This window comes from Enhydra lutris, unplaced genomic scaffold (assembly GCF_002288905.1).
Source record: "Enhydra lutris kenyoni isolate GAN:26980312 unplaced genomic scaffold, ASM228890v2 scaffoldscaffold15, whole genome shotgun sequence".
NCBI lineage: Eukaryota > Metazoa > Chordata > Mammalia > Carnivora > Mustelidae > Enhydra > Enhydra lutris.
In genome coordinates, this window is record NW_019154099.1 from 9,995,089 (window position 1) to 10,009,708 (window position 14,620).

At 40.4% G+C, this 14,620-nt stretch overlaps 1 protein-coding gene across 4 annotated transcripts in view; it reads left to right on the forward strand.

Annotated features, from left to right (window-relative positions):
• The window catches only part of LOC111146899 (mitochondrial translation release factor 1), an 85,394-nt gene that overhangs the window by 8,146 nt on the left and 62,628 nt on the right, over positions 1 to 14,620 (forward strand). For 3 of the 4 annotated variants that reach the window (XM_022502634.1, XM_022502635.1, XM_022502633.1), the window contains exons 2-3: positions 10,785 to 10,864; positions 12,739 to 13,161. In XM_022502634.1, the coding sequence (XP_022358342.1) occupies positions 10,785 to 10,864; positions 12,739 to 13,161 (503 nt within the window). Of the gene's footprint in view, positions 1 to 10,721; positions 10,957 to 12,738; positions 13,162 to 14,620 lie in introns of those variants that run through there. The other variant, XM_022502636.1, reaches the window with a different exon arrangement.

The following is a 14,620-nucleotide window of genomic DNA, read 5'->3' on the forward strand; positions in this document are numbered from 1 at the left end:
GAAACCCCAGCATCCTGCCTTCAGCATGAAGCCAAGAGCCATACCCCTCAGACTGTTGTTCTATATACATCTATAATTTCTGATGATAGTGACTCGAAGCGGGTTCTTTTTGGGACAGTCCATGTTCTGAGGACAATCTCCTATTGCTCTTTGAACAAACACTTGTTGATTCCTTTGTCAGTGCCATCCATTCTTCAAGATGCAGAGGGTCTAGCTCACTCACTCACTCACTCTTCTGTCCTCCATGCATCTGTTCTTCAGTGGCCTCTCGCTTGCCAGTGTCTGGATTTTCGCCATTATCTCCCTGTCTGTTCACTCATTCGGCCCACAGTGGTTGAACACCCACCTGCATCCATTATTTTCTTCTCTCTTCTTTTCTCAGCAAATACAGTGCCTTCTGGCCTATGCAGAATTAATTCCTCCATCTGTGCTTAGAAGAGAACACATTTTTACCTTCTTTGGAGATTTTACTGCTCCCTCCTTATTCTCTCTTCTCTTCTTAATGACTGTAATCATTGAAGGGCAGCTGACTGGCTCAGTGGGTAGAGCATGTGACTCTTGATTTGGAGTTGTGAGTTCAAGGCCCACGATGGGGGGGAGAGATTGCTTAAATAAATTACTGTAATCATTTCATAATAACTATTATTGAACACTTACCCTGTGCCAGGCATTATATGTAACGGGCTGTTTTGTATTTAATCCTCATGGGAACCCCATGATAAAAATACTATTATTGTACTTTTACAAATGAGAACTGAAGTTGTGTTTTTTTTTTTTTTTAAGTAAGTTTGCACTAAATTACAAAACTGCAAAGCAAGGGCCACCTTACCGAAGCTCTTGCACTCAGCTACTATGCTCAGCTACCTCCCTTGACCAGCCTCCTTCAGTTCATTTTCTGCATAGCTGCCAAGGGAGTCTGTATTCAGGCCTTATTGCTGCTATAAGAAATCATTACACATTTAGTGGCTTAAAGCAACACAGATTTATTCTCTTAAAGGTCTGGAGGTCAGATGTCAGAAATGTGTCTGCAGGACTATGTTCCTTCTGGAGGCTCTAGCAGAGAATTCCTTTCCATACCTTCACAGCTTCTCAAGGCCACCTACACTCCTGGGCCTGTGGCCCTTTTTTCCGTTTTCAGAGCCAGCACTGTAGATTCTCTCTCCTCTGTCCTCTGCTTCCTCTGCACATCTTTGCTCTGACTCTAACTCCGCCGCCTCTGTCATAAGGACTCTTGGGATCATACCTGCCAAGATAAGGCAGGGAAGTCTCCCGATCTCGAGATCCTTAACTTAATGACAGAGGCAGAGTCCCTTTTGGCCAGGTAAAGTGACACATTCCCAGATTCCAGGGATTAGGATAAGAACGTTTTGCCAGGAAGTGAGGCTTAATTCAGCCCACCAGGTGATCTTGGTAAACGATAACTCTCACACTTATGGTTTAAAATCCTTCCATAGATTTTAGGAGAAAGTGGAGCCTCTTTCCCTAGGTATGTGAAGCCATTTATGATTTGGTACCTGCCTGATTTTATAACCTCATGTCTCACTCAGCCAGACTGCACTGGCCATTTCTCAAGTCCTCAATATATATCTGTGTTGTCTTCCTTCTCTGTGCCTAGCTAATTCCAACCTGTCCACCAAAACTCAGATTAAACATCATCTCCCAGAAGCCATCCCTGCCTCCCCACTCCAGTGTGGCCGGGCCTCCTCCACATTCTCAGAACACTCATTACTCACCTCGCATACAGCATTCTTCACACCATGTTGATTTGTTAACTTATTTGTCCATTTCCTCCGTTAGGCCGAAGTGCCTCTGGATTAGACACAATGTCTTATTTGACTGTGTTTCAGAGTTGGTCCTCAAAAGCTTCTTTGTTGAATTAATCATCTTCCTCTAGCACATAGCATCACATCTTACAGACAGCAGAGAGTCAAAAACATATCAGTTAAAATAAACTGCGGTTACTTTTACCTCCTCGAGAATAGAGAGATAATTTATTATCCTACACAAAAGATATTCAGAATTTGGGACCTGTATCCTGTTCCCCCAGAACTATAACAGCCACTGCGAACAATACATTGCTAAGTATAATACAAGTAAAGATTTAGCAACATCGCAAGAGATGTAATTGAGATTACATGGGAGCTCAAAGGGAGGCAGAACTAGCTGATTAGATTGGTGAGCCGATCTATAAAAGTGATAGCAGGAAGGACATCTATTCTCATCACTGAACACATAGCACTTAGCACGCCTGGCACATAGTATGAATTGCACACCAGACAGAGAAATATATGTGGTGAAGAAAAAGCGTGAGGCTTTGAAATGGGCAGAGAGATTATGGGACAATCCTGCTGAGTGAACTGTTTTCCCTTGCCTTTGAGCTATTTTATAACTCTTTTAAGTTGTAGAAAACTGCTAACAATACAAATGATTCTTATCCCTAGCGATGCAAATTCTGTATAATGGGAATGTGAATTATTATTGCCTCGTATATATTGACCAGCTTTTTTTTTTTTTTAGATTTAGATTTTATATTTAGAGCCTGGGTGGCTCATTTGGTTAAGCGCCTGTCTTTGTCTCAGGTCACGAAATTAGGGTCCTAGGATCGAGCCCTGCATCGGGCTCCCTGCTTAGTGGGGAGTCTGCCTCACTTTCTCTCACTCTTTCTTGCTCTCTATCAAATAAATAAATAAAATATTTTAAAAATTTTATTTTTAAGTAATCTCTACAGCCAATGTGGGGCTCAACCTTACAACTCCAAGATCAAGAGTCATAGGCTCTACCGACTGAGCCAGCCAGGTGCCCCAAGTTCTTCATCTTTTAAACAAATTCATTTTAGCACTCCTCATGGCATATTTGTGTCTTCTCTTGGGATTTTTCTTTAGTTATAACATCCTTCACTCATTCATACCTAATTAAAATTCTTAACAGGTGTACATCTCATATCTCTACAAGGATCATAGTCTTACCTTTAAAAAAACATGAGGTTCTTGGAGGAGATCACGATGGAAGAAAGGCTAGATTGGGGCCAGATGGTGCAGAGCTGGGGGTGGGGATGATGCATGATTAAGTGAGACGGAAAACCAAGGGCAGAAGCAAGGTCACAGTGCAGCCCAGCCGATGTGGTTCAACTCCCTTTGGCCAAGATACTGTTCCTTAGGCACAACTTAGAGCAAGTCACCTAACCATGTGCTGTGCCTGTTTCCTAAACTGGGCTTCGCACCTCAATCTACTATCTAGGGGTGTTATGAAGATTGAATGAGTTAGTTCAAGGAAAGACATTTAGAGCATTACCCAGTAAAGAATAAGTACTCAGGGAGTATTAACCACTATACTATTGTTACGGTTCTCTATCTGAAGTAGTTGGGTGCACATGTTTTCAAACTTGGGAATATTTTGGATTTAGAAAGGAAAATGTGTACACCGTATGTGGCATAAGACTCTCAGTGGGATCTGGGGTAGCAACCTGTAATCCAGTACATAAATATTTCTTCAGTAAAATATATGAATGTTTATTCCATGTGAGATAAACACAGATATAAATAGCCTCATAGCAGTCCGAGTCAGGATTGCTTGCCAAATTGGTTTAGGTTACAGGAGATTTGCCCATCAAGTGATTTACCAAAACTGCAGTTTTCAGGAATTTTTGAATTGAAAATAAGGGTTTTCAGAGCTTTTGGGACTTGGGAATTGCAGACAACTGTTACATCCATGAAGTAAGAAAAGACCAAATTGAAATAGGATTTGGAAATCCTGAAAATTATTCAGAAAGCAAGCTTTTTAAAAAAATTTATTTTTAAAGATTTTATTTATTAGACAGAGAGAGAGTGTGTGCATGCACAAGCAAGGGGATCAGCAGACAGAGGAAGAGGGAGAAGCAGGCTCCCCTGCTGAGCAGGGAGCCCGATGCAGGGCTGGATCCCAGGACCCTGGAATCACGACCTGATTTGATCACCTCTCCACTTTGGCAGTTTTCATTTTCCCTTTTAAAAATTTCAAAGCAAGGGAGACCAGGAGTTGAGAAGGGCAAGTTTTGTAACCAAACTCAAAGGAGTTCACCCTTGAGGAGCATTAAATTGAACACCACCCAAACAAGTGTCAAAAGCAAAGAACTTTTTATTACTTGTTACAAGTCAGGAGGCAGGGAGATAGTTCCCAAAGCCCTGTGTCCCTACGGGGTTAGTACAGGCAGCTTTGATTCAGTATATGGGGGGGGGGTGGGGGCAGGGGACTTGCAGGGCTACTCTAGTTTAGTTGGGCATGCCTAGCATGTCAACACACTAGGCATATACTTTTTTGCTCAAAAAAATGGCAACAAACTCCCATGGGAGATCTTAGTATTATAATGAGCTAAATGTACCCTCAGGACAACTCGAGGTCATCTGCACAGGTCCTCAACCCTGGTCCAGCTCTAGCAAGCTCAGGTAAGGGGCTGTCAGCTAAAACAACTAACTGGGTATCTCCTTGGCTGAAACTGTTGGTTCTGCAAAATGAAATACATTCCGTTCCTGCTTTTGTCCCATCCTCCTCCTCCCTTCTGCTTGTGGCTTTCAGCCTTCAGCTTTTAGTAACAGCCCACTGCCTCCTAGCCAATGTTTTCTCTTTATAATGAATGAAGAAGGGATGATAAAATATCACCATTTTGCAACCTCTAGGGAAATAATGGATCTAGGCAATGAAGAGCTTCTAGTATCATTTTAAATACTCACAACTAAGTATTTTGCACCTCCCTTTGGAAGTTTCTAACCCACCTATAAAGTACTTTTGCCTCCAAAATTTGAATCTGAATCTGATCAAGCCAGGTTATAGGAAATACAGGTCACCAAGGAATAAACGTCTCAACACAATACTAGGAAAATCCAGACTGTGTGACACTCCTCAAGGCAAAAGATCTAATTTCTTCAACAAATATGTTGCAAGGAGGATTAAAAGGGGCAGGGGGAGACCTAGATTAAAAAAACCAAAAATATAGGAAGAAATTACAATATATGGGGGCGCCTGGGTGGCTCAGTTAGGTATCTGCCTTCAGCTCAGGTCATGTTCCCAGGCTCCCTGCTCAGCAGGAGGTCTGCTTCTCTCTCTCTCTCTCCTTCTGTGTGTGCTCTTTCTCTAGCTCTCACTCTATTTCAAATAAATAAGTAAAATCTTAAAAGAAAAAAAAGAATTGATATATATAGACCTTATTTGAATATCAATATGTACAAACTGCCAAGGAGAAAAAGAAAAAAATCTGCTACAGTGAGAGAAATTGGAACATGAAGTGGGTATTTGATATTATTAGGAAGCTATTTTTAGTTTTGGGGGGTGATTATATTTCTCAGAAGTCTTTATCTTCTGGAGCTACAAGCTAAAATATTTACAGATGAAAAGATACGATGTTTTGTATTTGCTTCAAGGTAATCTGGTGAGGATGGGGAGATGGCAGAGGGAGGAGGGCTGGTGAAACCCGGCATCGATAACCTTAAGGATTTGTGACTGGCGTATGGGGTTTCACTATATGGTTCTATTTTTGAACACGTTTGAAAATTGTAGTAAGAAGGGAAGAAATGGAAAGATATATATCTACATACACACACACCATATATAGATTTCCTCCATGCACACCACTTTGGATCTAACTTGGAAAAGATTTTCGGGGCACCTGGGTGGCTGAGTCGGTGAAGTGTCTGCCTTCTGCTCACGTCATGATCCTGGAGTTTTGGGATTGAGCCCCACCTCAGGCTCCCTGCTTAGCAGGGAGTCTCTCCACCCCCCGCCCCAACTCTTATTCCCTCTCCCTCACCTGCTCTCTTTCTCAAATAAAAAAAAAAAAGAAAAAGAAAATAACTTTGATGCTTATAAAGGGTATTCACATACTACTGTCAGGAGCAAAAGATGTGAAGATAAAATTTACTGAAACAAAGATTTGAAAATATGCAATTTGAAACCAAAGTAAATGATTAAAGAAAAATATTTAGCCTGAAATTTAGGATGATCTATGGAAGAGATGAAATCACTGAGGAGACTTAGGAGAGCTTGTCAAAGCTGACTTCAGCCTAGGCTGCGACCAGTTGGGGTCGAATAAAAGGAGTTTTCAGGATCAGTTTGTCTTTGACCTGCCTTTGCTATTTTTCTTTTTCTCTCTCTCTCTCTTTTTTTTTTTTTTTATTTAAAAAAAAAAAAAGAGTAAGTTGACTTCTGTCACACTCTCTGAAAATAATGAGTGCTCTAGTTTCCGTAACGCCAGCAGGTGGCGCATTTTTTGCATTTCCCCCCCCCCCCCCCCCCAAGCTAAGAAAAATTTGAGAACCGGTATGAATATATGAAAAGAACAAACTCTGCCTTTTCATACTTGGTACTCTGCTTCTCTCAGGGGAAATACTTTACAAGAATACAAGTAGAATCTGCTTCCCCCTCTCTCTGCCTGCCTCTCTGCCTACTTGTGATCTCTGTCAAATGAATAAATAAAATCTTAAATAAAATAAAAAAAAAAGAATACAAGTAGAATCATCTTTGTTTTGCTGTTTTTTTTCCACCTTAGCGAGGGCTTGAATTTTGTATTAAATTGTCAAATTCCTAGTTCCACTTTTTCCTGTGATGAAATATAGCTGATAGAATCCCAAGTGGCCGCCAACCTTCACACTGTGGGATGCCTCAGGATGTGACGAAGACCCTAAACTCCGGTGAACCGAAAGCCAAGGCGCATTGCACGGGGTGCTCTGACCCATTGTGTTTTATGGCTTGCATCCTGGGGTTTCATGCTGGTTTCAGTGCCTCTGAAAGTTTCCCAGGTGGGACCGAACAATCAGAACAATCTCTCCAGCCACCCTGGTCCGGCTCCCTGAAGAGCGTCCAGGGCTGAGGAAGCTGTGGTGCTCTGCTTCTCTCAGGGTAAGCCCTAAGTGGGCGCTTTCTGATGGGGAATCCCCGCAGCAGGACGCAAGTCAACCTTCCGGTCATGGGCACAAGGACACAAGGGTATCCTCAGCCTCTTTGAAATGATCCGGAAGTCGCTGAGAAGAAGCAAAGTCAAAATCCCCATCCTCCACCCCTTTGGACTTTGGGCTAAGTTTGCTGTAAGTGAATCTGAAAAACAGCTGCAAGTATTTTGTTGTTAGCTCCAAGGCAGAGGAAAGGGACCCAGGTCATTTCGTTTCTAAAGGAATACCGAACTGTCGGTGCCCATTACACATACTTTCATAATAGAAAGGTTTATGAGATCAACTTTATTGTGAGAAGTATCTCAGACAGAGGAGCTCTTGGCGCTAATTTGATCGAATGCTGTAACTTTCACGGAATCAACCTTTTTATTACTACCTCTAGAAGAATGTTTCGTGTAATGTATCAGACTCTTTGGAAGTAGAAGTTAGCTTCATAAAATGATTCAATAATAAAAACTCATATAAGGCTTTTTTTTAAAAAAAGATTTTACTTACTTATTTTACAGACAGAGATCACAAGTAGGCAGAGAGGCAGGCAGGGGGGTGGGGAGGCAGGCTCCCTGCAGAGCAGAGAGCCCGATGCGGGCCTCAATCCCAGGATCCTGGGATCATGACCTGAGCCAAAGGCAGAGGCTTTAACGCACTGAGCCACCCAGGCACCCCACATAAGGCTTTTTCAAACAAACATTAAAGAATGTCCTTTTGGGGGTGCCTGGGTGGCTCAGTCCGTTGAGCATCTGACTCTTGATTTTGGCTCAGGTCATGATCTCAGGGTCAGTGAATTGGAGCCCTGTGTTGGGCTCATGCCCAGTGGGGAGTCTGCTTGTCTTTCTCCTGCTCTCCCCCCACCCCCCTTGTACTCTCTCTCTCTCTCTCTCAAATAAATAAATAAAATCTTTTTTTTCCTTTTATAACTGTCTTTTTTACAATAATACTCATCACAAAACTTCAGGAAATCCAGACTACTACAAAGAAGAAAATAAGGGGGGGGGGGGCGCCTGGGTGGCTCAGAGGGTTAAAGCCTCTGCCTTTGGCTCAAGTCATGATCCCCAGGTCCTGGGATCTAGCCCCGCATCAGGCTCTCTCCTTGGTGGGGAGCCTGCTTCCTCCTCTCTCTCTCTGCCTGCCTCTCTGCCTACTTGTGATCTCTCTCTGTTGAATAAATAAAATAAAAAAAAAAAAGAAGAAGAAAATAAGGATTACCTGTAATTCCACTGGACTTTTAAATATGTATGCTTCACATATTTTTGTTTTTGTTTTTGTTTTTATATAGTCTCCACACCCAGCATGGAGCCCAGTATGAGGCTTCAACTCATGACCCTGAGGTCAAGACCTAAACTGAGAACAAAAATCAGATGCTTTGCCAACTCAGCCACTCAGGTCTCCCATGCATCACATGTTTCTAAATGGAACTCAGTTTGCTGAGTTGTTGTTGGTTTTTGTTTTTGTTTTTGTTTTTGTTTTTGTTTTGTACCCCCACCCCCACTGCCTCCCATCTTATTTTTTTGTTTGTTTGCTGTGTTGTTGTTTTTGAAACAATGTCTTTCATTTAATGATGAATTGTGGACATCATTGCATATTCATAAATACAGATATACCATATTATATTCTTTTTTAAAAAGCATGAAGGAGGAAGGAGTATGTATAGTACCAAGCATAAATGTCTTTAGGGATTTTTTTTTAAAGGATTTTATTTATTTGTCAGAGAGACCACAAACAGGGAAACCAGCAGGCAGAGGAAGAAGCAGGCTCCCTCCTGAGCAAGGAGCCCAGCACAGGACTCAATCCCAGGACACCGGGATCACCACCCGAGCCAAAGGCAGACCCTTAACCAACTGAGCCACCCAGGCAGACATCCCATTAGGGACTTTTTTTTTAAATTGAGAAATAAAATATGTGAAGTTTCATGTATATCATAAAGTTTCATGTATATCTCCATAAATTTTTACATACATAAATGTTAGGTGCTTGGGCTGCCATAATAAAATAACACTTTGGGAGGCTGGGAGGCTGGGAAGTCCAAGATCAAGGTGTCAGCAAGGTGTGTTTCACCCTGAGGCCTGTCTTGGAGAAAAAGAGAGAAGAGAGAGCTTGCACTCACAAGCTCTCTGATATCTCTTATAAGGGCACAAGTATCACCAGATCAGGTCTTCACCTGTATGGCTCATTTAACTTTAACTCATTTAACTGCCCTGTCCCCCATGCAGTCACACTGGGGGTTACCTTCAACATCTTAAATTGGGGGGGGGCCCACAATTCAGTCCATAGCAGTAAGGTTATTTTTAAAGGAGAATAAAGCTTTATATACTATATTACTTAAGTTATATATCTGCATACACAAATCAAAATAAAGAATTAAATGATTTCATTGGATAATTCAGGAGAATGATTTTTATGGATCCTTTGGAATTTGTTCCTTACTGGAACATAAACTCCATGTGAGCAAATATTTGTGTCTTTTCTTTTCATTGCTAAATTCTCATGTCCAGAACACTCATTGTTGAATGAACAATGGAATGTTTTCTTTATTTCTTTTCTTTTCTTTTTCTTTCTTTCTTCTTTTTTTTTGTGGGAGGGGGAGAAGAGAGGGAGTACAGAGCTTGGGAGCCACAGAACATTAGCACAGACTGCCTTGATTGAATCTCAGTTCTATTACTTACCAGTTCTTTTACCTGGACAAGTTACTTAAGCTCTCTGTGCCTCAGTTTTCTCTTCTACAAAATGGGTATTTTAGGGTTGTTGTAGTAAGGATTAAAGTAATTAATAGGTTTAAACCATTTGATATAGGATTTAATATATCCTAGGTAAAAGTAAGTACCCTGAAGTAGGGTAATGTTAGGTATTTACATTTAGAGTTAATTGTTCCTTTTATATGCAGTCACAACCTAAGAAAATATCCTATGAAGTCAGTTATATGGGATGATGTTTGCCTTGGTTTTTGATGAAGAAATATTGAGACACGGCAGTGATGTGACTTGTGGTATTCAAAGTAAGGCAGTATGTTTGCATTTTCCTGGAACTGTTTGTTAGTTGGATTTTTATAATTATTTAATTAGTAGCTTACAACCTATGAACCTAGTTTGAGCCCCTACATTCAATATATGCATGCAACACCTATAAAGCCATTAATTTGTGAATATATATAGTCTCCTATCTTTTGGATCCTGTTGTGATTTTTAGAAATATAAGTTTATATCCTCCTTTAGTTATTAGGTATTTTCTAGAACAGTGGAAGCTGAAAGTACAACTACTAACCTGCAGAATCCTATAAAGGGTAAAAATAGAAAAAGAAAAAGAAACAAAAACAAAAACGAAAAAAAAAACCATGTAGAATCCCTAAATCTGGGGATGATGAAACGGGAGTCCTCAAAAAATAAATAAATAAAAATTAAAGAACCACTGCTTTAAAAACAAAACAAAAATTAAAAAAAAAAAAAAAAAACCAAAACCAAAACCAAAACTCCACTGCTTTAGTGGCTCCGTTATATAATTTCCACATATAAAAAAATTCTTGTGATTTCCTATTAATATATTGTAAATCTTGATCTCCTAATCAGAATTGTAGAGATCTCTCTCCTGTGCTTGCCTCTGTGAAACCAGAAGCCCGATTTTGTCCCAGAGCTTGGCGGCCAGCCTGTGCACAAAATACAACTCCCAGGATTCCCCGGGAGGAGCTCCCGGAAGTTGTAGTTCATTCTACTTTCCGCTACCGCCCACCCTACCTATCTTGTGGGAACCCGCGCCCTGGGCTCCGGCTCCGGATGAGTACCGCCCGTAGTCATCTCTTGGGATTTTCTTTATTGCCTTGTCTTTTTACTTATTTTTCTTTCTCGATTTGTCATTTTTCTCTCGGGTTTCCCCTGTTAGCTGTTACGCACGCCCAAGGACGACTGTTCAAAAGAAGCTGAGAGCAAGCGTTAACCCGGAAGGAGTGACCGGATGTGAAAGTGAGTCAGTGTTTGTCGGGCTGAAATGTAGCAGGTCACAGAAGGTTCCGGCTTCAGAAAGGAAAGCTGTCGTCCTTTCTTCCTTTTCTTAGGTACTCACAATTATTTTTTTTCTCTTTTTTGATCTCAAAAAGTATTTTTCCACCTCCTCCCCCACCATGTTGTCTCGATAGGATCACTCCTTATACTGAGTGACAAAGTGTGGCTTACACGTGTTGTTCTGGCACAGGCTTAGTGTCACTTCTGACTGCCGACTGTGAGAATTGTTCCTAGAGTACTCGAGTAATGCTGCTCCTGGGGTGGGTGATGGAGGGACTGGCCGTGCTCAGGCATAGGTAACCCTAGCGAGTAAACGTCTTGGTTTAAGGGGGGAGGGGTGTTCTCTCTTAACATTGAGGTTCAAGACCTTAAGAGTTACTCATTATGCTGTTTCGAGGGTGGACATTTTAGCTAAAAGTGTTGTAACAAAAATTTGTCATCCTTTTGTCCGTTTTTTCAAATGGACACACTTCTCTGATCGGCTTGAGACTAGATGTAAAGACACGGGAACTTCTGCTGAAGGACTGTGACGTGTGGCTGCCGGGCATTGGCGCATTCTTCCACAGTCTTTTTCCAAATGTGCTTCAGATATTAAAGCTCATTAGCAGAATCCTGCAAAATCTGAATGTTTGGGAGACCACTCTGAATATTTTAGTTTATAGGAGATTATGATATTCAAGTTAGCTGATTTATAATGATCAAATGAGTTGATACATGAATGCACCTCCTAGCATAGTAGGAACACTGGAGACAATAAAGGTTGATTGTAATAAAATTTTGACCCTCATTTCAACTTGGAACCTCGGAATTTTAGAAATGTCTATTAGGTGAAGAGCAGGAAATTAGTGTACACAGCCGGTTTCACCTAAGTTGTAATTTTTTAAAGTAACTATTTTTTCCTGATTGTGACAGTAATGCATGCTGTGTGTATAGAAAAATTTAAAACTCTGAAACGTAGAAAAAACAGAAAGCAAGCAAAAGGTATCCACAACTAGAGATCATCTTTTTAACATTTTGGTATGTTTCTTTTTTAGGTTTTTCTTACCCCCCCCCAAAAAAATTCTGTTTACTTACTTTCCTTGTATATCATATATCATAGAAAATTTTGAAAACCTAATTAAGATTATATTGTTTTCCATTCTGCTTTTTTCACTTAATACAAATATTGCCACTGTCCCTTCTTACCAGTCCTACTTTCTTTATCAGTTAATATCTGAAGTTTTCCTCCTTTAGGATCTTAGCTGAAAGGGAAGCACCCGATTGCAGAATTGAAAATGGAAAACACTGAGCTCTGAACAGGCAGACCGCATTCTAGTATGAACTCTGCCTCTGTCTGGCTAAGTAAATAATCATGATTAAGTTACTTGATTTCCTTGGACATCTGGATACCTAAAATTAAAGAATTAGACAAGAAAACAGTTAATATTTCCTTCGAGCTTTAGAAATCTTTGTATATGTGAATCACCTAAAACTTGCATGATTATTTCATACCTTTCAAGTGCTTGTTCACATACTTAATTCCAGATCCTGGATACCTCCTAGAAAGTAGCTGATTTAACCCAGTCTGTTGATGTATTTATTAATTATGCTCCTACTCATTTGCCATCATTAATTATATACATTGAGTGAATAGAAAACTGTGTTCTCTTCATTTATTTTAATATGTTCTATTCAGAGGTATGAAGAATTATTTTCCTTTTATTGGTTACTGAATTTTCAGAGTGTGCTTGGAGTTGTCTGTGCCCATAAACTGAACAAGATTTCTTGAGGCTCCTTCCAGCTTTTGTATTTGTAGAGCTGATTTTTTTTTTCAGATTGTGTCTATTATATTTCAGATGCTGAGATGAATCGTCACCTGTGTGCTTGGCTTTTTAGACATTCATCTCTTAATGGTCCCCTCCAGTACCACCTCCATCCCCAATCTCATCAGTTTACGCAGATCCATCTTGATACAAGGCTGTGGATTTTTAGACAAAGCAGGAATCCCATTCTCCACCATCTGTTAAATAAGAATTGTCCCAGGAGATACTGTCATCAGTCGAAGATGCTGTGGAAGCATAAAGCACTACAGAAATATATGGAGGACCTGAATGAGGAGTACAGGACGCTTGACGACTGTTTGCAGCGTATGTCTGTGAATGAAGGGGACCGGAAGTCCCTGAGTCGAAGGCATGCTCAGTTGGCGCCACTTGCAGCCATTTACCAAGAAATTCAGGAGGCTGAGCAAGCAATTGAAGAATTAGATTCAATGTGTAAAAGTAGGTAAAAAATATGTGTGTGTAAACAATGTGATTGATTTTATAGGTTAAACCTTTATTGAACACAATCTTTTAAAAAGGCTCGAATGGTTGTACTCTGTACTTGGAGAAGACAGGATTCTACTCTATGTGTTTGATGTATTTTGGCTACTAAAAATCAACTGTTAAAAGACTGAGCTCCTCGTGGTGCTTACCAAGAAGTTTTTAGCGTCTAGGCGACTGAATATTAACCTTTACAGAAGCTTTAATTTATTGAGCAGGCCTTTCCTGAGCACTGTCCTGCGTATGTAGCAGAGACACAAAAATGCAGTTTCTACCCCAGCAAAGGGCTTGTAGGGTCCAGGTGTTATTTCATCATCCCAGAAAGAACCCTGCACCTTGTGGCCACTTGCCCCAATTCCCCTTTCCCTGCCAACCCAAGGCAAGAGCTCATTTATTTTCTAGATTTCCTTATTTCAGGCATTGTATGTAAGTGGAGTCATATAACATGTCATTTGTGACTGGCTTCTTTCATTTAGCATAATATTTTCAAGTTTCATCTATGTTGTAGCATGTATTTGTACTTAATGTCTTTTTATTGTGGAACTGCTTTCCATTGTATGGATCTACCACATTTTATTTTTATTTATCCATTCATCACTTACTGGATATTGAGTTGTTTCCACTTGTGGGTTGTAATGAACAGTGGCGCTACAATTGCCTATCATAACTCTGCATTCAACCTTTTGAGAAGTTACCAGACTGTTTTCCAAAGTGGCTGCACTATTTTTACCCCACACTTTTGATTCTAGCCATCCTAGTGGGTATAATGATACCTGATTGTGGCTTTGATTTGCATTTCCCTGATTAATGATGTTGAACATCTTCTCACATGGCTGTTGGCCTTTTGTATCTCATCTTTGGATAAATGACTGTTCAGATCCTTCGTTCATTTTTAAAATGAGTTATTTGTCCTTTTATTGAATTGTGAGACTTCTTTATATTATAGCCACAAATTCCTTATCAGATATATGATATGCAAAAGTTTTTTTCTATTCTATGGGTTATCTTTTGAAGCAGCATAATTTTTTTTTTTTTTTTAAAGATCCTATCCACTTATTTGACACAGAGAGACAGTGAGAGAGGGAACACAAGCAGAGGGAGTGGGAGGGGGAGAGGCAGACTTCCCGCCAAGCAGGGAGCCTGATGCGGGGCTCTATCCTAGGACCCTGGGATCATGACCCAAGCGGAAGGCAGACGATTAACTGACTGAGCCACCCAGGCGCCTCTAAGCCGCACAATTTTTAAATTTTGATGATGTCAAATTTATCTTTTTTTCTCTTGTTGCTTGTGGTTTTGGTGTCATAGCTAAGAAATTGTTGTGTAACCCAAGGTTACAAAGAGTACATCTGTGTTTTCTTCTGAGAGTTCAATTTTTTAACTTTACATTTAATTCTTTGATCTATGTGAGAGATGTTTA